This window comes from Apis cerana, linkage group LG12, assembly GCF_029169275.1.
Source record: "Apis cerana isolate GH-2021 linkage group LG12, AcerK_1.0, whole genome shotgun sequence".
Taxonomy (NCBI): Eukaryota; Metazoa; Arthropoda; class Insecta; order Hymenoptera; family Apidae; genus Apis; species Apis cerana.
The window spans coordinates 6,020,610-6,046,571 of NC_083863.1; the positions used below are offsets into that span (position 1 = coordinate 6,020,610).

The 25,962-nt window shown below is 36.3% G+C and overlaps 1 protein-coding gene across 4 annotated transcripts in view; it reads left to right on the forward strand.

Annotated features, from left to right (window-relative positions):
- Positions 1-25,962, forward strand: part of LOC107995246 (uncharacterized) — a 137,960-nt gene that overhangs the window by 103,646 nt on the left and 8,352 nt on the right. For 3 of the 4 annotated variants that reach the window (XM_062082719.1, XM_062082718.1, XM_062082721.1), the window contains 5 exons: positions 7,307-7,421; positions 15,612-15,739; positions 23,168-23,563; positions 23,698-23,800; positions 24,089-24,280. In XM_062082719.1, the coding sequence (XP_061938703.1) occupies positions 7,307-7,421; positions 15,612-15,739; positions 23,168-23,563; positions 23,698-23,800; positions 24,089-24,280 (934 nt within the window). The remainder of the gene's footprint in view (positions 1-7,306; positions 7,422-15,611; positions 15,740-23,167; positions 23,564-23,697; positions 23,801-24,088; positions 24,281-25,962) is intronic. The other variant, XM_062082720.1, reaches the window with a different exon arrangement.

Genomic DNA, 25,962 nt, shown 5'->3' on the forward strand with positions numbered 1-25,962 from the left:
ACGAAATGGCTGAGTTAAAAAATAGCTGGAGGATTGTAGAATATAACAATCATTAAAAAATAATTTGCGAACTAAAGATTGAGAAGCAATGAACTATATTCAAATAATTGATTTTTTGATAAAAATTGTACGTGATATAGCTCTCGAAAAAATATTTCGACGTGTATTTCTTTCTTTTTCACGATATCCATGTCACGGTGATGGAAACAGAGATCGTGATTGGAAACATATCTCAAAAACTATTAAGTTTCGAGAAATCGTTGAGACTTCGTATCGTAAATAACTTTACAGTTACTTTTTATTTCAATTTATTCCAATTAAATTCTCCGATTTAACCAACGAAATGAATTCTTTAACAGAATGAATTCTCTTCATTTCTTAATAAATATTACACAGTCGTTACGCGATCATTTCCCTTTCGAATTGCAGATAGACATAGTCGGATAACATCGACACGCGATCGTCGCAATTTCAAGTACCGTGACACGTTGGAAAACTTGAGAATCCTCGAGTTTACTTGAAGTCTTGAAAAAAGGAGAAATTCAATCGGATTACAGTTGATGACTCGATCCCTCGGATCTTTAATCTGACGATAAACTCGCAATCATCCATGATCCCACGATCCACGAAAATCGTCGATATATCGCTTGAAATTTGTCGCTGTCACGACTTGGCGACGTGGAAATTCGTTGGTATCTCGATCCAGCATGATCGACCGGGTAATTTGTCGTAACTCCGCGATCCGGTGATTTCTTGACATCGTAATTTCTACGATGTTCTACGAAAGTTGCACGGTATCGTATATAATATCATAATTCGAAAGTTGCTATGCATCGTAAGTCGCCGGTAAAATTCGCTAATGCCGCGCTCTCACGATCCGGAAGCTTTACCTGGCTTCGTAATTTCGTCGAAATTGCATGAACTTTCGTCACGATCCTTACGAGAGATTTTATCTTGGTATCGATCAATGACGCTTCTTAGAATTAATTAAAATAAGTATGATTCTTTGGCTATTGAAAGAAATCGTGTATTAAATTAATGATTTTTCATTTTTTAGAAATTCGTATCTTTCGTTCTTGTTAAAGTTCTCGCGAAAGTAAATTTACTTTCTGATTATACATATCAGAAACGTGAAAATTCGCCGAGATTTCCTCTCCTGATCTAATTTTTTTTTGGCGATTTCGACGAGAAAAAACGATCTTCCATCCTCTTTGTCATATCCATCCACTGATTTATGACTACCAAGGATTTATATATATATCCGAATTCGTGTCCCTGGGCGATAAAATCCATTCCTGAAATAATCTATAAAATGAAAAGTTTGCTCTTAGTAAAGTTCAATCTTTTATATTCCTATACTTTCAATCCTCGAGATTTTGATCACAATGTAACGTCGTTTCCGCGGTTAATCATGGTTCTTCTTTTTTGTCCTTGATTCATTAAGCTAACGATGTTATGCATATTAATACGAAATCGATATTCGAAGCAAATTCTACCCTTTCGTAAAATGAATGTTAATGAGCAAGGCATTTACATAGTACGCATGTGGTATCCTCATTTTGTTTCGTTTCAAATCTAATTAGCTCGCACACGTAATGCCCCACTTTTCGAACGCGTGATTTAGATGATTTTATCCTATCCACACGAAGGAAAAAGACTGACTAGCCTCGCGTGGAATGCGTGTATTACGGTGATACGAAAGAGTTGTTAGAAAGTATGATTCATTATTGAAAACATATATATTAAATTGCGTTACGTCAATGAAGCATTTTCAATGCTTGGCTACGCTGTTTCGCTGTACTGTTCGCCGAGATACCGGTAAAAAAAAAATGTATTAATAAGCAAAGTAATTTTGTTTTAACGATCACGTTACGGTGTATCCTTGAAACGCGGATTAAACAAATTATGCGATACATTCTACGAATTAGGTTATGTATTCCGCAATTATTATACGTCCGGCTTAATTGAATATTAGAGTGTAACGAGTGTACGTAGTGAATAAAAATTGCCCTCTATGACGATTTTTAAATTATAATAATATACGAATTTGATTAATAATTTGTTTCGTATTTTTAGCAAGTAATATTTTTTGACGTAATAGTAATTTTGGAGTAAAAGTTTTTCTCAAAGTTAATACGCGAAACAGAGAGAAACGCGAGCGCAAAAAGCATTAACAAGTAAAAAAAGAAAGGATATATTTTATGTAGAATTTGGTTTTATTCGAAAATTTTTCCGCAGTTTTTGTTTAGAGAAGATGTCTGTGATGTTCGCGAAAATACGTGGAAATATTTTTCTCAAAAATCGTATCTCACAGGAATTTTCATTGTTTCCAAAACAGTTAAATATTTTGTACTTGATTCACGTGATAAATGTCTGCTGCGCTTTAAAATCAAAAACTGCGGTAAATGTATTTTTAAAAAAAAAAACGCGATTCTAACAAGTGTTGACTTCGTCTCGATGCAATATCGTTGTTCTTCTTCGTCGGTTATAAACTTTTAAATCAAAATTTGTTTTTAACTTCGACCAATCATCGTCTATATTTATCACTATCTTTTTCTTTTCGTTTCTTAGAATATAATTTTTTTGCACAAATATTTTTCATATTAAAAAGGAATGAAAAGAAAAAAATAAGATTTTTAACGTTCCAATTATTAAATCAAAACGATTCTTTATTTTTGAAGAATTCTTTTGGAAAAAATTAATTTTATATCCCTTTATATCAGATTCATTTAAACGCATTACCAATTTTTCTATTGTTAAAACGACAAGAATTCGAATTGATTACATCAATTACCCTTCAAAGTAATAGAATGCAATGACTCGATCCTCTTTCACCCTTACGCAACCGCGCCATCCGATCCCTCTCTCGTCCACCATCTTCCACTGGCTTCGTCCAAGAACATTATAAATTTTCTTCTTACCGATCGTTAACTTTTAATTAATTATCATTGATTTCACAAAGCATAATCGAGCGTAAATCATCTCGAATTCCTTCTGTTGCACCCGTAACATAACGGTGACGAGGTTTTTTTACGGCGGAAGAGGGTGGCTCGCGAGTGGATGCGTAGTGTTCTCGAGAGCGATAAAAATAAAAATTTCACACACGTACCTACTACTGTATACGCGGCATAGGCAGGTTCATCGGTCGCAGCTGTATGAGAGAAGCCGTAATGCGAAACCGGTAAGATTTTACGACCGGTTTCCGCGGCCCGTAACCAGCACACCCACATGTGAACCTAGGGCGATAAATACGATTGTTTATTTGGCCTGGGTGCATCGATTTATCTGCGTAGCGTGGCGGAAAGTCGATCCAGCTAAAAAGAAACGACGAGGAATCAGTCGAAAACCAGCAATATACGAGGGCACCGTATAAATTTCGATTTTAACACTGGTCCTTAACCCGATCACGCCTTCAGCCGGGTTTCCAGTATTTCACACTCTGTTCCTCGTCCAAGTAACGATCGAATAAATATTGGATATATCTCTTGATTCGTTTCTTGATTACGTTTTCAATAATTCAATCTCTTCCTTTTTTTTTTCTTCTCTTTGGCTCAGGTTAATTTTCTTTAATGGTGAAATAACGAATTAGATTCCTTTGTCATTGAGTGCATTTGTTTGCATTTCTTCGTATTTATTAGGTTGTTTCAAAAGTTGATCCATCTTCTTTTGGTATGTATCTTTCTCAAATTTTTTGAAATTCTATTTTTGGCTTCGTTATTCTGATTTATTCGATTTATTTTCAGATTTTTATCGATCGAGATGATTTTAAACTTCATTGAATAAGAAGGATGGATCGATTTTCCGATTTAAAGACGGACAGAAATAAAAATCACGAAGACTATTGAATGTTTTAATATCGATCGGCATAATAGTTACAAGAGAAAACATTTATACATTGAATTTCAGAATTTATTTATAATCAATTTTTAAAAATTAAATTCTATGTAGGTAAAGTAATGAATAACTCAAAGCAAACAGGAATCCTGAAACGTAAATATGTATGGAATTTTACAGAAAGAGAATAAAATATTTGGGTAGTAGAGTAGATGTTGGAATGAAATTGCATTTACATAAATCAGAGTTATCTAATTCGGATGTAACTCGTTACATAATGCAAATATCCTGAGAGGTTTCGCTTTCGAGATAAAATCAGCTTTTTTTTAAATCGAATTTTTCGATACAGCCGACGAATGTGTTCAATCGCATCTCAAAATGAATTTGATGATCAAATACACAAAGAGCACGGTGAATCGATCACTGAAATTTTGGACCACGTGATAAAATAATCGTTTCGATTGTGAAATTCTTAATTATCTCCTCAGTGTGATACAATTTTATCATTAAACGCCACCGAAATTCCTTTGTTCTATTGCGAACTTGACTTTATCCACTTCAAATTGAATATCTTTGAATCCCTCTGAAGTCATCTCATTCCATTTAGTAAAATAATTTTCCATCCTATTCTTTATCCTCGCTTTCAAATTTTGAAAGCAAAAATTCTTTTTCTCCATTCACAGATGTTCTTGAACGATATTAATGATGAAATTCCTACATATACAAGTTTCTAAAATTATTAAAATTTCTCGTACAAAACAAGTTTAGTAATAAAATTTGGGTCGGCAGAGATTGTTACATTAATTGGACTATTGCAAAACACTGTAATTATATTGCAGTTTGTTCCGTTGAAGAAAAAAACCGCTAGGATAAATATTTTTCACGTTCATAAATAAAACGTAATTTTCGACGTTGAAAAACTACAACGTCGGTATATCAGCTGGCCAATCCTATATCCTCGACCGAAAAACTGAAGCATGTCGCCGGAAGATTTAGCGATTTCGAAGCGGCAAACAATCGAGATAATTATAAGTACAAACGCGTGTAGTAGTAGTAGTCTGCTGCAGATATTTATCCAAGGACCCCGCGGTGATTTGTCTCCGCGATGGCGTTGGAAATCGTTTCGTATACACATGAGCCTTGGAAATATTGACCGAGTTCCTTGCACTTTCTACACGAAAACCAGCCAATATTCCGACCTCGTTCGCGAATACGTGTCTCGTGGCTGATGATTATGAAACTCTTGATAACGACGGGATTAGTCAAGGCGCGGTGAAATACGTGAAATACTCGCGGCGAGTTGGCGCGACGTTTGCTAATATCCCCAACCGAGTGTGTATATATACGTATGATTCATTAGAGACGTCTCAATTTCCGAAACGAGAGGTAGAAATTCTTATCCTCTTCTCTTCTCTTGGCAAATATTACTCGAAGATTATCCGAATTATATACGGAATTAATGACGAGACATATATTAAGTGGATTTCTTTTAAGCGTGTTACAAGTGATTTCGAATATAGTTTCGAGAACATTTGGAGAATATTTTATAACTTCGAGCACAAATCAAACTCTTATTAAGACAATATTTAAGAAAAATTTAACATTAAGCGTGAATCAATACTCTTAAAGAGTTGAAAAGATGCTATGCTGTGTTCCGCTACATTCAATCGAGAAGATTTTAATTAAAACTATATTACTCGTTAAACGGATTATACAAAAAGAAACACGAAATATCATAGACTTGACCGAAGCATTGTGAGCGTTCAGCATTGAACTTCATCTTATCCAACGGCCAATCACAGTCGAAGTTCAAACTGTTAAATAAATCGCACGGCCGATCGCATGGCTTCCTCAGCCTCTTCCAGAACCGATCCCACGTACAAATTATCAGAGGAAAAAATCGGACGGATAACAAGCTTCCCATGTGAAATCCGTCCACCGCTCGTTTCTTCTGGGAAAGCTTACAAAGTCGGACATTAATGGCGTTAATCGTCCCACCTATTGCCTTGACGTGACCTTACTTACTTACGGCTGTCGAACGCTTCCTGCTTGTCCAGGGCACGCGAGCGCTACCCGATCAATTCCCACGATGCTTTCACTCCGATCTAATACGTCATTATCGGCGATCGTGATAAGCGATACGGGCCGTTCGATGGACGAGAGTCGGTCGACAACCGACTCGAGAAAAGAGCAACGGTGCTCGAGCAAAGTGCAGCAGAGCTTGTGCACGCGTCTCGAGTATCGAGAGAGAGAGAGAGAGAGGCAGAGAGACGTGATTTTCATCATGGCGAACGAATTTTTTCCACACGCTCCGCCGCCGAGTTGATCGACAGTCGAGTCGTCCTCCGCTGAAGGATCACGAGTCAGCGACAGAAGTTCATCGATTTATTCTACTTTCTACGTAGTTCCCGGCCGACTCTCGGCTGATCTCTTCTCGTGGACTGGGAGTGGTTTCGGATCAAACCTGTCGGGTTAGAAACGGCAGACGTGCCTTCCTTCTTAAGCTCGAGAAGACGTTTGTTGCAATATCGGTGACGAGCGAGTTTCTAATTTAACGGATGCGGATGAAACGAGCAAGTTTCTAGTACTTGTATTCGATACGTAACAATCTCGGATTATTTAACGCAACACGAATTTCTAATACTTAATAGATTTTTCGAGATTAGTGGTTTCTCGAATATCCGAATTTCCTAATTCCCGAGGTTTATTCGAGTATAACTGACGAAGTGTGCGAAGTGTAATTTCGTGTCAATGCTGAGCAGCAATGTCGAGCAGAAGCTATATAATGGTCAAATCAAATCCGCGTTCGCAACACGTCTCGCGGTAGTTCCAGGTGCTGCGTATAAATCCACTGTATGACATGTTCACTGCCTCCTGTGAACTCTCGAAAGTGGTATGCACTCGGTGAGAAAAGAAACGACCACCACGAGCATCCTCGTAGAAAGCATCGGCGATAACGAGTTTATAAATCAAATAGGAATTTCACCGATGGAACGAGCAATAAACGTTTGATACGTTGATTTCGTCCAACGATCGGCAACGAACAAGAGTATCTCCAAGGTTTGATCCACCGGTCATAGATCATCCGCTCGTTATAGATCATTGTCGGGCGCAATACACCGGCATCTCCGAAGGACGATTATCGGCAGGCAAACGTGTAAATCACACGCTGAGACCTTCAACTGGCGTAATTTATTACCCACTATCTTTGCCACGATGACAACACTTGCCCTATGATAATTTATCGAGAGATCTAATCGCTCGCTCAGCCTCTATTTTTACCCATTTTCGATGTGAAAGCCACGAGCGAGCGTGTCAGAGGTCCCGCGTGAACGTGAATCACCGTGGAATCTGTACCGTGAGGCCAATTCCTGGTCATCCTGTACCATCCACTACCTTTGATCGTACGAAGCTCTTGTTCATCTGTCAACTGTCATATCTCCTACGTATATAAAACTTAATTTGATTTCAGCAATAACAAAGGAGGATCCTGGCAGCGTGGGCAGAATTCCCAAAGGTCGAGCCCCAGTCCCAGTCGACTCCACCACACGCAGGAAGCAGCCACGCCTCACACAGCTCCTGTTTCCGTGAGTATTCCAATCCCTGCCGGAAATTGAATCGTTTTTTTTTTTCTTTTAATTATGATCGCTCAATTACAGGATCCCGATTATCGGGACCCTATCGACATTCGACTAGTTATCAATCTATTTTCGTTCCCTCGTCGACGTTTTCAAAAAAAAAAAAGGAAAAAATAAGAGAGAAAGAATACTTTCAAATGTTTTAAACATTCGAAGATCAGCAACATTTTCTTACTTCTTTTATAAGTTTCGTGGCCGATTCACCGACAGCCTCTCGCAACTTTCTTTCCCAGGAGAACTTCCGAGCGGTTCTGTTGAACTTTTTACCCGTCTTATATCGTCTCGTTGTTCGATCGATAAAATGTTTTCTACCGTTCCCCTGTTTCCCAGAAAATTATCACTGATTTCCCGAATCTTCTCTCATGTTCTTTCACGTTATAACGTTATAATATTATACGAGCCTCGTTTAGCATAGGAAGAAATCGTTCGATATTAATCGACCAATATTTTTTTCACTTCTTTCATTTCAGAAATTTTAACAATTTCTTTTTTATTTTTAACCTAATGACTCGTTACATTAATTTGTTATCTAAGAAAAAGATATATTGATATCTGTTGATGGAAAAAATGAAAATTAGCGATGATATTCCCGTAATTCGCGAATCGTACGAGAGAAAATAACTTTAGATATTATATTATCGCGTTACAAATTCTTCTGAGTCGATGAAATGCTAGCGACATATAGCGTTATAACGATCCCAATTAATACCACGCTCAGACGTGATAAATTACCACTAGGAGCTGTTCTGTTCCCGATTCTCTTGTAGAATCGTCGCGGATAAATCCGCGAACTTACAACAATGCGACAGTTAGCCCGGATAAAACGTCCCAGAGTTTAATTAAGCTGACCCGAATCACCAACGGCTAGACCTCTTGTTTATCCAAGAAACTCGGAAGAAAGACAGTTCCTGGAACCGCTTTTATAACGTTTCATAGCTTTTCGGAGCTAAAAGCGTTTGCTTGCAGTTTCTGGAAAGGATCAACCCCTTAGCGGAATGTATCTTAATCCTAATTCTTAAAGCTTCCAACGACACGAAATGAAAATAGCGTGTAACTTTTCGAGGAGATGTCGCGCGTTAAATATTTAAAAACGAACGCATAACTTAATTATCTCGTGGATAAATAATTATAGAATATTTCAATAATCTTGATTTGTTAAATTTTGATAGGATTAAGTTTAAATTTGAGAAAAATGATGGACAGAAATAGATAAAAAAGATAATATAAAGATAATATAGATGGAATAATTCCAGTAATTGGATATTTTGAATTTTGACAAGATTCGTAAATCTGAATTTGAGAAAAAGTATTTTCAAAGAAAAAATAAATAATAATCGTACAAAATAAATATTTCATTCGCAACGAAATTTCATACTAACCTACATTTTTTATCGTAAATTAATTTATCCAACCCCGCAATCTCGTACATAAGAAAAAATAACATTTTCCTTTTTTCTTATCATCTCGCAGAAGCAGAAAAGGCCAGCCATAAATCACTTTTATAAAAACGCCCTCCCTTATGTTTCCCCCTTTTCCAAGGAGGTATCTATCAAAAACGTAGCAACTTATCGACTTCTAACCCCCCTCCTCTTATCCCTTCGTTTCTTTCCTCCAACCAATTTAACCTTTCCACCGATGAAAGTTTGGCGCGCGTCACATTCCGGACAACGCTTCAAAAATCGATCATAGCGGCACGTGACGTGTCGTCCCGGAAATTCGCGTTCTAAAATCGCGCCACGACTTTGCATTATCGTATCGCGTTTTCCATAAACTTCTCAGATTTCTCGGAGTCCCGCTGGCCGTTTCCGATTTGTTTCCGGTTTGGAAGCTCGAGAGGATCGAGATCCCGTTTTTCGAGCGGCAGATCGTCGCGAGATGCTCGCATTCCACATTCGTGCCGCAGGATCGTGGAATTCCCTCGCGGAGATGCAAATTTTAAACGCGTTATCGTAAACCCGTGACGTGACTTCCTGTTTGAAATGCCGAGCATCTGACACGGTGTACCATCCGTTTCCACCTATCTCGAGGTAATTTGAAACGATTACGCAGCATCGAGGGATCGAGGTGGATACGACTTTATTATCGAGCGCCTTGGGCGACGATCGAAGCGTGTCGAAAAGCTTTCCGTATCGGATATCTTTTAATCGCGGGGGAAATCGAATCATTGGAATGGAAAGTGGATGGAGTTTCGATGGTTTTCGGCTTTTTATCTGGAGGCTGGGATGAACCAAGTCTCCATTCTCTTTAAAATTCAATTATACATTTGTAGTGTTAAAATATTCTTGGGATATCTTTCGAAAGGTTTCGAACGAAAGGTCGATGTTAGGAGGAGCGATTAGATGGATGTTGAAAGAGAATGGAGATAATTTAGATAAGTTTTTATCCGAGAAAGGGATTGGATTAAATCTTGATTATGAAAGTGCAAATAGTAAGAAAAAAAATTCGAGTTTAAATTATATCATCATCTTCGAGAGAAAGTATTATTCCAATCGACATTTCGCATATGCAATACTGGAATTGCAAGGTGAATAGGTAGAACAGGAAGGTGATTCTGGGAAATTAAGATAATCATTAAGATAATCAGGCAGAATCGGCGAATTCGAGTTTACAATGTCGATGTCCATTTAATTGTCAGTTAAATGCTTGTCCCTTGTTGACAATGATCCGTGCATAAGCGTTATAGATACAGCCGATTCGACACGACATTGTTACCAGTAACGTTAACGTGAACAGGTATGCCTGTTGTGTCCGTGTGAATGATGCATGTCGTAGGAAGCAACGATAGGCTGCACACGTATATTCAAACGCAATAATGCAATCGATATGTATTAACACGCTCTAATTCTAACGTTGGTTTGTAATTGAAGGAGTAATGAAATTCTGTCGGCTGTCTTGCGATTCTTTTGATATCGAATTTTTCCTTTCTCTTTTCTTAATTAATAGAACCGGCGTTTTATTGCACAACAACAAACGTGTATACGCGTGCATTAAAAAAGTGAAAATAATTGAAGAGATACGTGATTCAAGTGATTTTATCATCGACTAAGTTATCTAATATACTAAAAGCTCCAATCCTGTTATACGAAATGATTCTAGAAACTGGGACGAGTAGTAGTGGCTTTTTCCTAAGCACGGAATAGAATAGGAAAAGTTGATCATGGAAACTTTGCAAGATTTTTACAAGATTTATCCCTCTACGATATTTCCTTTGCACGATCTATATGCAACTTGAATTGCACATAATCTCTTTAAGTCATTTTCGTTTTTTATTAATTTTTTAATTTCGTTAATTTTCTTCGATAGTTCTCGTCATTTGAAAAAAATAATAAGGGGGGGAGGGAAATAATAATAATTTTTTCGTAACAATTTCCATTCCACGAAGTTTAATATAATATAAAGTAACGAAATAGACACGAATGGATTAATAAAAGTAAACATAATATTATGGTATCGAGAATACGGGGAATATACAAAGTCTTATACTCGTATGTAAACAACGTATATTTAGTTTGAGACGTCGAACGCGGCAATCATTATTCATCCAACCGTTCTATCATTCACTTCGATGAAGGAAATTACGAATCGCGTGTCTAGCTGATCGAACGTTTGACGTCTATCCTTGAAAATAATTTCTCGGCTTTACCTTTTCCGCTGCTATTTCGCGATTTCTTCGATTGATGTTTAATTAACGAACTTGCAAAACTATCGACGTCAAATATCTCCGACAATTTTTATAGTCCATAAGTCAATCGTCGGTTAATATTTCTTTGCGCATTTTTAAACGTTCAATTTTAAATTCAATAGATATTAAGGACACAAAAGAAACGTTTTATTTTTACATTTTTATTTTCTATTATTTTAAATAACAAAAGAGAAGGAAAAAAAGAATGAAAAGATAATCGAATTCGATTCCGTGGACAAACAAGCACGCATTGATTGGTTTGTACACTTGTTAAATCAGAATTTCTTCCGGCAGAATAACTCAACCGAGTGCCTAATCGAGCAGAGATCAGAATTCGCGGGGATCGTTCCATGCCACCAAAATCGTACACGAATGAATAATTGGGCGGTGACCTCGGTAACTTCCAATTATCGATTTACTGGGCATGTTAGGAATCTAACACCAGGAACATGCAAATGCTCTTTCGGATCAATGTTAATTAACCGAGTGAAAAATTCTGTCAAGTCCGGATATAACCTGCTGAATGATTTTCGACCGACCGAACCGCTTCGATTATTGGATCGATTGGAAAGGAGACGACAGAGAAAGACAGAATCGACATTTGACCGTTTTAAACATCGAAAGTGAAATGAATTAGAGCCATTGTTGTTTCGATTGAAATAGAATACGAAATTAATGGATAATTTGGAACCTATTTAACCGCAATCTGTGAAATATTTGTCAATATTTGATATCGTATCGTAGAGTGACAATTTATCAGCTTTAATTGGTATTTATTGCGACGAAAGTAGCGCTCTAAATTTGTGTCATGGATTAAATAGTGAATGACGAAGGTATGACTGTCAATCATTTATTTTTGCAAAATATAAAAACTTTACATATAGAGTACATAATACATTAATGGCTTTTAATTGACGTTCGTTTCGTTAATAAATAATTTTAAACTCGGGCCATGTGAAAAATATCTTTAAATTCGGTATATTTCAATTTTCAATCACCATCGATAAACTCTTCCATCAAAAATTTATTGTTCTCCAAAGTAAAGGGTTAACAAAACGACAGGGAATATAAATTCAAATTTTGGTCAGTGGCTCTGTCCATGATTTTGAATCGTGGCGTACCGCAACAGAAGCAAACACTGTCAATACATATTTTCCGGGTGGCGGAATCGTTTTGTGTCCGAATTGGCCAGGTTGGATGTATATAAATTTGAATTTGAATGGCCGCTCGTGAACGTGGTATCGAGACAAAAGCTAATATTTTCACGAGGAGGAGGCCATTCCGTTCTTTGCCGCGCTCGATCGAATCGCTTTCAATTCGAAATCGTACGAATCGATCCAACTTTTCTTTCTCTTTTCTTATTTCGCTCGTTTCGACACGCGAAAGCCACGTTCGAAGAAACGTCGAGTACTGACACAAAGCAGTTCGATAGCATCGAACTTCTCGCGTCGACCTTAATTAAAAGTTTTAATTAAAGGTTAGCACGAACGGTTGCACGGTCTATGCATATTCAACGCTGTAAAACATTTTTCCCACCTATCTGGTTCTCCGATATTTCTTTAACCTGGCTATTTAATAGTATTTTGAAAGGTTTATCCTTGGTGTTACGTGTCGTCTTAATTGGAAAATTTTTCGATTTTCCAATCGTTTTGATATGATCGACAGTCGTGTCAAATAGAATTGTTTGGAATTTAATAATCGCACGGTTTCTTCAAAATGTTACGTATAATTTTATTCAACTATATTGCATTTGTTATGCAAATTTAGGTAAGATAGTTGTTTACTATTATTAGTTATTTATTATTATATTCAGCCTCAAAAACGCGGCTTGTTTTTTATTATAAGCGACAACTTTTTTCGAATATTACCTAGGACGAACTACTTCACCGATGACCTGAATAGCTCGATCTTGGTTCATCTAGCAATCCAATTAACCGACTTTTCTCCTCTGTGCAATTTTCAGAACTGGGACTCTCTCTTTCTCTCTCCTCTATACCTCTGTTTTGTACTCGCCTTCTCTAAAAATATCAGAAATTATTAACAAAAAGCTCATCAACCCACATAATTTATCCTCGTACAAGTATATCGTATTTCGTGAATGAGATATATTCGTATGAATCAGGAGATAAGGAAAAAATTCGTTGGAAATTTCTCGGAAAAAGGAAAAGTGTGGAGGATGATAGACGGCGAATGATGAAAAAAGCGAATCACGAGTAGAAAAGGCAATAAAGGGAATCGAGTGTAGCGGGGACTGTTTGTAATTAAGAGTGGGAGACAATGGCATCGAGATATTTCGGTGAGGGTGAATTCTTTCGCAGCCAACAATACTCGCTCTCTCGACGAGTCAAGTGACTTCTCGACCTCTCTTCGGTATAGAAACGCGAGAGTGGACTGAAATGTGGTCCTAGCTCGTTTAGAAAACCGGAAGGTGGATACACATCGATCGATGTCCCGTTACCCCCGAAATATTCAAGTAATTCCACGAAGTGAGAACGTTTGGGCGGCCCTATTTCGCTTTTCCATTATGTTTAACGTTCAGAATCTTTCCGAATGGTGTAAAGCAAGTTTTGTAGGCGGAGAAAACGAAAAATATTCGATGTCCGTTCCGAATAAAAGGATAATAATTTACATTGACCCGTGAGAAACGGTAAATGTCGTTTTTGTCGTTTTATGGGCAAAGATAATATTATTTTCAGTGATAATACAAGAGAATGAAAGTTCTCCCGTCGGTATATTTCTATCAAGTATATATTTTTTTTAATAGAAAAATGTGGAATGAGAACAGGGTAGAAAGTATATCCTTCGTTGTAGTGAATCGCTTCCGAATCGAACTCGAACAGTCACGACCGACAGCTTTTCTATATGTACTACGTGTGGGTATGTATATATAACAAATAGACGTCAGAAAGAGCAATGCTGCATGGATTTCACTGGGATACATGTACTACATAGATTCGGCACACAATGCTATTCCTGAAGAATTGGATAATATTAAAGGTGAACTTCCATTCGAAAAAAATTACTCGAATGAAACGTTTAATAATTTTAAACGTAATTAATTAAATATTTATTATTTTACTTGATATTATGTATCGTATAAAATTTATATATTTATTCCAGAATTTACGTGTTATTTATAGAAAAAAGAAAGCGCGATAAAAATCACGTTCTCTACGTTTAATTTTATAATCTCGATTTAATTTGCAGAGTATGCACCGTATCGTTAAACATTTTAGAAACTTTCTTCCCACGCGTTATCATGTATTCGGACATTTTGAGGTATCGATACGTTAAACTAGATTTTCTTTTTACCATCTCGCGAGGCAATAAATAGGTAACATGTTCGTAACGTGTTCGAATATTTCATTCGAAATATAGATAACAAGGAATAAAATATCGTCTCGAATACAAATGATCGTTAATTAGCAAAACATCATATCCGACGAGGAGATATAATCGAGCTTTGTGGCACCGTGCCATTTTCACACTTTTCATTTCCAAATTTCCATCGCGAAATAGCCTCGAAATCGTTGCGACACGCAAATTTTCGTTCGTGTGTTAATAGAGACACTCTGTCGATATAAATGTTCATTTGACAACGTTAAATTTCGCCAATAATATTTCACGAAATTCTCATTCCTCTATATTTCGATACTTCGAAATCTTTGCATTTGTATCATAAATATTTGCAATATATATATATATATATATATATATATATATATATATATATATATATATACAATTTCACTAATTCAAAGTTATTTCGAAACTAAAAATAGAGATATTTTAGAAAATTCAAGTTTTCTATTATATTTCAACGCTTACAACCTTATCGATTATATCATTTTTTTTTATTATATCATACATAATTATATCACCATTAATTTAAAAAATATTTCAAATTTTTCAGAACGATAACAATTATTACAATTAAGAGATGTATACAATTCACATCGAATCTAGAATCTCCAATACAAGAAAACCACTTTCTACACCACGATTCCAAAGCGGGGATCGCCGATCGAATCCGTGCTCCGTATATTTAACGTCATTATCTCGTCCGCACAATACGATCCATTATGAATCGCATCCTATTATTCATTCTGAAGAAGAACTTAACAATCCCGTGGCCGGAACGTGAATGGGAGGCATAGTGACCCAGTGTATCGGCGTAACATCGGGCTTACGAAATAATTCACTAAACTAAAGTACACGTTAGGCGTCTAATATACCTCGAGTCGTGATCTCTCGATAAGCGTCGATACGATAGGAGCGATCGGGAGCGCTCGTGCGTGTCGAATCATGGGAATAGATCGACGTTCGACCAACTTTCCAACGCGCGTTGGGTTATCACGAGGGTTATATTTGGCATCTAAGTGTCTTTGGAGGAAGGGAGGGATGCAACGCGCAATTATGCGTCGGCAACGTGTAAAATGATTTCGATTATGTTTCAGCCGCTCCACGATCAACGTTCGAACGCGTATTCTGGAAAGGATAGGAGACGGATTCCTGGGCTGAGCAAGGCGCAGAGGCGTATCAAAGCGTCGAGCACGCCTGCGCTTTTGGATCGTGATGTGGAAAGGTGAGTGGTTATTTTTGAAATCGGTTTTTATAATCCATTCGATATCCTGGGGGAGCTATTCCCCTACTGAATTTTATCGGAGAACCTTGGATCGTGTCGAATGATAGTCTCTCGAATCTTCATTCTCGTCCTTATAGTCTCTACGTGATCCTTCCGATGTAGTTTATCCTTGGCAAGTTTTTCGGGCTTATATGTTGAGGATATGTTTAGGATTATTTCTTCTTTTTTTAGAATATTTGCCGTATCTTCCATTATTGTTCGTTTTTATTTTCTGCTGTATGTTTGTGAACTGTTCAAATTTAGAATGATCTTTAGAAATTGTGTAACTAGGATTATTCTCTTTGGAATGATTTATCATCTTTCGTGATATTCTTCTAAAAATATAGCTTTTTCAAAATTTAGTCGTCCATCAGTGGAAAAAATAAAAAAACGTAAATTGTAATATTTCACTCGAACTAGGTGGACATTTCAAAATTCTGCTGGGCGCTGCTTTCATTTCATTTTCTGTCTGTCTTGTCTCGCGTGTACAGCTTGTGTGCAGCAGATAAGGTATGAAACCTGTCCGTTTCATGCCTGGTAGGCTCAAATAGGGAGATTTCCCTATTTTAGGAAGTTGTGTTTGCCTTGGACGAAAAATATTGTATCTGTAAATATTGGAGAAGCTTTACAGAGTTGGCTTTCTTGGTTGTAAATACAATAAACGGCAAATTTATATATTTTTAATAAAGACTCGTTTGAGAAGCTAGCCAACAATTTCCACGTAACGTAATATAATCTTGGTAACATAATGCGGTATAATGAACGAACTCAGTGTAAATTACTATTATAAATCTCGGGAGCAAACAAGTAGAGATACTTGACTGAAAATTAAGAGAACAATGCGAGAGTGACCTTATAAAAACTAGGTAAAAGAATCGAGTGTCGCTTTTGAAAAGACGGTCATGATTATTAGGTAACCAAGACAGTTTTGTCGTTCTTTTTGTGCTTGGAAGAGAAGATCTTAGAAGATTAATATTAATTTCTGTTTAAAAATATAATTATATAAATTATTTTCACGATGTTTATTTGATTGGAATACGTACATTTGGATAATAGGTATTATAGAAGAAATATATAATTCTACATATAGAAACCTATAATTCATAATTGTCTGTAGATCAAATTTTTTATATATATCATAAAAGTGATTACAGAACTTTCTGGTTACTTGACAATTACGAATAAGCATAATTCTAACGATTTATCTTTATCTTTCTAAAAGAAAAGAATTATAAATACGTATAATTATTTGTTACTTTTTAGTACAAAGAAAAAGGATATAATCTAACGTATAAATCAAAACTGAATGAGCAGCAATTTCCACTTTGCTGTGTTATCGATATCGTGGAGAGGTAAAAATAGTTAAAAAAAAAAAAAAAAAAAAGACAGTTGATCGAAGAGCGAAATATAGATCAAAGGTGATGGATTGATCCAGATTCGTTTGAAGTGTCTCGTCTCTTGCTTTCCAACCTTCCATCATGACCTCTTGATCCCCTCGGTATGTCTCGCAGTCGGGGTTGTTTGTCGAGGCAAGAATAAAGACCTTACTTGGAATGACCCTGCTAGGTTCCATCGACTTTGTACCTGGACGAACATTCATCCAGTCGTTGCTCTAATTACCAGTTGAATAGAAAATGTCTCGCGACATCCTCTTTAGTTTTCACGGAAGCGTACATTTGCTTCCGGTCTGTTTCATCCCAAAACAAGCCCTGTTAATATTTCACGAGTGATTCTCTCAGGCAAATCAACCGAACTAATAGCGATACTTTTTCATTTTATCTGCTAGTAATGATTGATTGGAAGGAAATTCAATTAATCTTTTTTTTTTTTTTTTTTTAATTTTCTTTCAAAGATCCTTGCTATTCTAAATTATACTTTCAAATATTTGATATCGTTCCATTTTTTATTTAAATAATTCTCTACTACTAATCTTCGAGATTAAATCGATATACCAAATAATAGCGATTCAATTGAATTTGATAATTGGAATAATTGATAATAATATTTAAATTATCTAGTGCAAATTTTAGACAAGTATTTTATTTAAAAATATATAAATATAATAACATCGTGTTAATTTTCTTTCCGCTTGTATTAAAATTTGTAAAATGTTTTTGAAATGTTTTCTAAAAATGTTCTTTTGTTATTAGTTCAATTAGAAAGTCTTGAATGGTGGAAACGGGTCATAGTTTTATCGAAGCGATAACAATTTAGTGGAACGTTAATTTTCTTCGCTTCGAAAGTTCTCACAACTTGGAATCCCTCCTCCCAACAATGAGTCGCAGTTGGGTATTATTCTAATTTGAAGTTTTGGAGAACGGTAAGTTCTCCATTCATGACTTGGCCAAGTCACTTCACTTCCACTTGCGCTCCGTTTAACACCACGAACTGAACTTCACTCGCATTCGTTTGTATTCACTCGTTTTGTATTTAAAATTCTGGATTCCAAAAGATAACGGGATGAATCCGAAAGAGAAGAAACATCATTTCGTGGCGAGATTTAATTAAAATTTTTTTTCCTTTAACTTTGGACTAAATTTCGTTCTTTAATTGTAAAAGTCAATATTTTCGAGTTTGATTTTTTCAGATTTGATTTTACCAGAAAATAGAATTTACATTTTTTAGTTTAAATTTCATTTCCAAACTAAATATTTAAATGAACGGAATTTTAATTTAAAAAATTCAAATTTATATGCGTTTCTAAAGATACTTTTATTTAAGAATTATCCAAATTTGCATTTTAAATTCGTAATATTCAACGAGAACACGAAGAAGAATATCTGTGGTGTCTTTTAAGATCATTTAAGAAAGAATATTACGTCTTAATATTCTTTGACTTTAGTCCATGGCTCCGCTGTCCATTAACAAAAGAAACTTACTCTCCTCTTTCACGAACATGGAAAACTTTTTTCTCTCTATTAATCATACAAAAAGACGACACATTTTTTCAGTATTAACGTTTTTTTTTATTTTTGCAATTCATTTAAAAAAAATATTTAACGATACAATTTATTCTAGAAAAAAAAACAAGCAATATGCTACAATTTAGATAGGGTTCGAAAAATCAAAAGGATCGAGGAAAAACTTATAGTATGATCGATGAATTAATGATCGGTTTTCTGGTGAAAACAGTCCCAGAAGAGATCGAAACTCCTACGTAGCATTCACAAAAGTTGAGTACGTGCCACCCACGTGTACTAGATTTAAACGTAGACCGATAAAAAGAAGAATTATCGTGTGTTCGTGCCACGTGTCTAGCTACATAAAAGTAACAAAATGGAAGAAATGACAGAAGAGATTGCCGACAAACCGGTAGGAACATCGTGAAAAATAATGCCGGGAACGTGACTCCTCGTTTTCAACCTCTAACGATATTTTTACAAATATTCATAGAGTCCTCTTCGAAAATGTTAATGCATACCTTGCACAATTGGAATAATATTACGAGAGATAAATGGGAAGTATTTTTTAATAAATGAAAAGAGTAAAATAATATTCGAGATATATCCTTTCATTATTTCTATATTTTCATTCTTCCATTTTCCTTTTTGTTATTTCATTATTTCAATGATGAACGAATTTTAAAAAACAACAGAAAACTTTATAATCTATAACCACGATTATATTTTATATATCACGATTTCAATCGACGATATTTGCAATCAAAAAAAAAAAGAAAGAAAGAGAGAGAACTGTCGTTTTTTGGAACTCTTTTAAACTCGCAAAGAGCGAAAACCGGATCCATCGCGGATCGACACGATTTCTTTGAAACTCCGGAAACACAGGAAGATTGCGGTTCTACTACCGATTTCGTGGAGTCATGAGCGTTGAAAGAGTTGAAAAAGAAGATAGAGGAGGAAAAAAAGAAAGAAGCGCATAGAGGACACAGAACGACAACGGAGATTAACGGAATCCTCAAAGAGTCGATTTGTGCACCGTGTCAAATTTGTAGGAGGTGGTGTGTGCGTCCACGATGGGAAAGAGACTAGAGAAAAATTCCTCCGATTAAAAGGAGAACGAGAATGGACCACTGTCACTACAATGGATAAATGGTACCTTTTGTGGAGACCGACGGCTCTTCTTAGGCCGCTCTTCTCTTTCTCTCTCTCTCTCTCTTTCTTATCCGCCCACGACCTGCCCTCCGTAATCGAGAGAAGAGGACAGAGTGAATGAGGGTGGCACGAAGCGAAAAGAGAAGACGAGAGGGAGAAAAAAAAGGCAGCGTGCAAAAGGTGGGAGAACGAGCAACCCCTCATGCCGGTTTATACCTGAAGCGACCCTCGAAATCTGTTCTCGGAAGAGTTCACGAGGTGCACACGGGTACACAAGCACATCCTGCACGTGTACACACACCAATGCACGTGGGACACACGTGAGACTGGATTTGTGTGGCTGTCGGAGCCTTCAGTCGGCTGCGGCTCGTCGTTCAATGCGCTTCCTTCTGGGCCAGAGTGGTTTCGACCGATTTTCTTGTTTTCGGGAGTGGCCTTTGCATTTCGTGTGATTCCTCGAATCAGTGTCGCGTTCAAATTGATGTTTTTAAGGAGAAATTTGAACTCTCGTACGGTTTCTACTTAATTGGTCGAGAAACGATCGAAGAAGAAATGAATTGTGAGGATCGTGAATGTAGTTGAGTGATTTGAGTATATGGAAATTTTTCTAATTATCTTTTTTCGAACGTTTATTATTATTTATGGAAATTATGTAATGTTTGTTTCGTAATTTCGTGAAAAAAAAGAAGAGGATCACAAAGGAACATGTGTGCGTGCACACACGTGATTATGCTGATCAACAAGTGACGGTTCCTGGTCGGAAGCAACGGTGGGCTAATATCGTAAAATAAAAATTCTAGTATACAGGAAGAACGATTTCCGTGAATATTTTAATACCAGGGATTGTATAGGCCTATGAACGCGGCACGACGGACGTGCACACGCATATGGTGGTGGTTTGGTGTATACCGGTCGAAGATTTCAGTCGCCTGTAGACCATCACTCGACGCATTTCCTGTCTAAAAGTGGTTGCAAGTGGTTCTTCGTGCGTCGAATAATCTCGAGTATTTTATTATCTAGTGTCGGATCGTATAAATGGAATGAACTGTGAATGAAAGAACCTTTCTCTTCTCTCTTTTTATTCTTTTTATTTCTGTTTCGAGGTAGTGCTAAATCGGAGACAAGTTTTTCTCGATCAATTTCAAAACGAAATCTTCGCTGGAATAATTAATCGTTTCGCAAGGATATTTAAAATGTTTTCGAGTGAAGCGAAAAATGTTAACTCCTTCGTCGTGAAAAGTTTGAAGAAGTAAACGTAACAGAACGAAAAGCGGACGAAGCGTAAAATGTAACTGGAGCAAGAAGTAATGAAACACGTCGGATAAACATTAATCTGGAAGAGGAAAAAAATCGATCAAAATCGTCTCGATGATGTGGTACGTCGTGACTCTGCACCATATTTTCTCATTAATTTGGCTGAGAAAATCGAGTAAAAACGTAAAAGTATTGTTTAAAAAAAAAAGATTCTAACTACTGTAACTGTGACGTTAATTTATCATTTTTGCATTGTCAGCGTAAAAAAACGAAAAAATATTTTTACGTGTAATTAACTCATGAAGGACAAGTAATGAGTCAGAAATTTCATTATCTCGAAAAAAAAGTGTTCGCATATAAAGCATATTTAGTTATCTCATTTATTGCTAAAAAAAAAAATACTTGCAAAATTTATATTTCCTTTGAACCAATTGATTTCGTTGCAAACAGGAACCATTTATCTTTTACCACGCTAAGAGAAAGATATTTTGAAAACAAACTCGAGAATCTGGCTCGATTATATCGCGATTTAAATCAATAACTCTTCAATAATAACACCTTCGAATAAATCACTCTTATGAATATCGTTTCACCCAATCAACAGTTTCACTTAAGAGCTTATCAACGATATTGATTATTTCAAATCGAAAAGATCATAATCTCTCTCGCGCTCTCTATATCTGGCTACATGAAATTGTTTTCTATTCTCGCGGAATTTTTTTATACTTTGAAACGAAATAACGATACGTTCCCCATTGCTCTTTAAATAAACACCGATCGTACGTTTTTTTTTAAAGAAATCTCAAATCGATTACGAATTACATTCCACCTCGAAAATGAATACAATCACGCTTCGAGAGATTCTGCAATTAAATATTAAACGACTCGTCGTGACTCGTTGAATAATTTCGAAATTTTCGAAAGCCAGAAACTTCTCAAAGAGACGACACTCGCAGGAGAAGACGTCTCATCTTCATTATGCAACCACCTGAATTCCAAATTAAAAAAATTATAATCTTTCGCATTCTGCATTTCGCATTTCAAATCATATTTCTATCTGAAAAGAATATAAATCGTGTCTATCAGAATTTTTTCCTCAAACGTAACAAGTAACAACACATTGTTCTTCAAACAAATATCGATCGTAGATGATTTCTAGAGCATATTAAAGAATTATCAATCTATTAGGAATCACATTTCATAAAATCAAGCTTCGAGAAAAATTTTACAATGTAACATTACTCGTCAGTTGGATAATTTAGAAATTTTTCGGAAACCGCAAGTTTCCGCTTCTCAAAGAGGCGACACTCGGAGGATACCTCGTTTCCGTTATGCAGCCTCGTGCAGCCACCTGGTCAGCTGGCGTGCTCGGTGTTCAGCTGCATAAATTGCCGTGAGCAGTTTCGTGATCTATCAATTTTATAACGCACCTCTCGCGAGAGGAAAGAAACGGTGTAGAATTTCCTGCGATCCGTAAATTATTTTCCATTTACGATCACAATGGGCCATTGATTAAACGGATAAATCGAATCGATCGTACCCATTAACTACGTGTGCGTGTGTACGTGTGTAAGAAGATCGAGAATTATGGTTGAACAGCCTGAGCTTTTCTTTTCGTTACAACATGATCGAATCTGAAGTTCAGAAAAGATTTTGCGAGGTCAAGATATATTGATGACAAAAGCGATCCTTGTTATTTCAAATATAAAATCGATTTGATTAAATATAGTCTCTTTACAATATTATTACAATAATTATGTATTAATGTACACAATGAGCATTTTGTCGAACAAAAATTTAAATGTATCGAGCAAAAGTTGAAGGCAATTCTATAAATTCAATAGATTTTGAAACTTTTAAATAGAATATTTTTTAATTAGGCGTTAACATCCATTTTTTTATTTAAAAAAATTATTTTTACCACGTTATAAAATTTTATGAAGGAATTGGAATGTCATGCATAATTTGTGACAAGTTAATTAAACTTAAGTTAATTAAAAATAATGCGGAAATAATGATTTTAAAAAATATTCTAAAGCTAAAATGAATATCAAAATAACGTTCGACCATATTATTGGAACAGTCGACAGTGGTCGGGAGACGAAGAAGACGAGGGCACAACAGGTCACGTAACAACGGAGCATCCTCTGGCAGAGGCGACAATTCCTTTGGTCTCCCATTCGCGACTTCAAGAGCAGCCCTCTAACTTAAGTGGCAATCTCGTGACCGCTTCTGGGACCCAGAATCCTCCTCGTTCGAGCACGCAGAGCCAGCAAGAAAGCGTTCTGCAGAAATTTAGAAAAAGTTTCTCCTTGAGGTTTCATAAAAAGGGCAGCAAGGAGAGCAACGAGAGCGAATGTCCGGCCGAAGATAACGATGGATCCGGACCTTTAGACGAGGAGGAAGAAAGGGAACCACCTACTGTGACTGAACAAACCCCTCAACATAAAGAAGACACCAATAATGACCAGAAATTCCGGTTAGTTTAATGTCATCCCATCTATTTTATCTTTTTTTGAAAATTAATATTCTTTCGGTTAAATTAAGAGAAATTATACTTGCAATTTAAATGAAAGAAAATAAAGGTCGAATCTCGTTCTTTTTTTTTTACAGATTCGGTCCTCTTGTGTGGAGAAGCAGTAAAGAGAGGAAAAAAGGCAGCAAGGCTGCGAGAAACGCGAAATGCAACAGCGGGGATAGTGGAATACAGATTGAGGTAAGGAAAGAGAACAATTTAACAATGCACTCGTACTTTATATATTATAAAAATAAAATTAGCCAAATTAACTATAACCTATATATTTCCATTCTCTTGTCCGAGAGATACTTCACACCGATACTTCACATCATCTCATGCAACTATAATTCTCCCTAGAAAATTAATTTCCTAAAAAAAGCGTCACGCCAGTCGATGGACTTTCTGTATCGAGAAAAAAAAAAGAAAAAATTAAAGAAAGTGTAATTTAGATTGGACGAGTAACGAAGTAAATTATGAACGATATAGATGGTATCTGGTGGAGCATTGACTGGGGGCGGTGGTGGTGGTGGAATGATGGGGGGTGGTGATAGCTCCGAGTCCCACGACACGGATGTCCAAGACGAGACGGACAGCCCGCCAGCCCTTCGCAGGCGAGTCGCCGACAAATCACGACCCCAGTCCGAGCTCATCAACCAGATACTGATCGACAAGTTTAAGGTAAAGACTATCGTTCTTTGCCCCCGATTCTTTGTCCCCTATGCTATCTTCGTTAATCATTAACCAATCATCAGCCGCACGAGAAGTTGCCATATCTGTGCTTAAACATCGTTGAATAAATGGGAATACCGCAACGAGGGAGTGTTTTGTATTTAATTAAATTTTGCTGAGAAAAAGTTATTCGAGAGGAATTTCGATTTTTTTATTACGGATTAAGATCAAGGTGCAATAAAAATAGAAATATGTATTGGTGGAAAATCTCATAATCTGGCATTGGGTGATGGTTAAACGAGAGGACGAGAATCCCTTGGGCCTCGAGACTTGTTCTCAGTAAAGTATAGTATGTATTTTTAGTAATAATAGGTATTTTCAATCATTGTCGTATATCGATGATCTTTTGGAATGTCTATTTAAACCTTTGGCTATGGTTCTGAAAAGCATCGATGGCCGATCGAAGCGAAACTTGAAGTAATAAACATGTGGTTCTCAATCTATAGATTGCGATTCACAAAAATTGTTATTTTTATTTAATGACTTTCAGCATTTATTTATTACATATTTGAATATTACAAAAGGAAGTCGTAACTTAAAAAGGATTTAAAAAGCAATAGTAATAGTATAAAATTCATCTCGATCGACCAGCAATATCTTTCTGAACATTCAATTTTTCAAATTACAAGACACTCTCCCAATTACAATTCCATTTAACTGAGGATCATTAATTTTCAAAAGGCTAATAATTGTATGGGATATTAAGAAACGAGGATCTCGAAGAGAAACGCTTTTCTGCTTTCGATGGACGTACAAAGCGATACATTTGTCATTGGATGTTTGCATACGTCGCTTTTTATTTTATTTGTGCGCAATTTTTCCCTCTTTGTGTCTTACCATGGCGCTCTCCCTTCCTTTCCATTTTCACCCGATGATGTATAATTATTGCTGTATTGAAAGTGTCGCACATTTGTAATCATTATCAGTCCACACGTATGACTGTTTCCTTCGACACAATAACTGGCATTACTCACGTTTATGGTTTAGCCACGCTTCGTGCTAAGATCACCGACAACCGACTGATACCATAGCAGTACGATATATCGCGTTAACCAGGATACGAGGAGAGGAAGCACAGTCCTGGTTAGTTGATATCGGACCGAGCGACTGACCGAACACGATTTATGGAAACGTGGACGAAAGTCGAGTCACTGTTTGCTCTTCATCATTCTTGTTTTTGTCCTACGTGATTCGCGTATAACGACGGCGTATTTTCGAGATAATGTGAATCGGTTATTGCGTGCCATTTACGGTGAATCTTAAGTTTCGTGCAATTGATAAAAAAAGTATTTGAAAATTTGAGTGAATCATATAAGAAACGAAGATATAGAAATGTGAATAATATACTATAATTATATTGATAAGAAACACGTGAATCATATATATGAAGATATAGGAACGTGAACAATGTAATATGGTAATGTGTTTCGACAAGCGTGAAAGCAACATGGCGCCTCTTTTCTAACACCACATATCTAACTGCACTAATCTATTAGGTCACGTCATAAGTAATTTCGTTTTGAAGACCTAGTTTCGATGGAAAAATTCATACGTACATTTAATATATATATTTCTTATTTCTCAACCCACTTTGCAAAAAAATATTTCATCTTATCCATTTTCAAAGATTT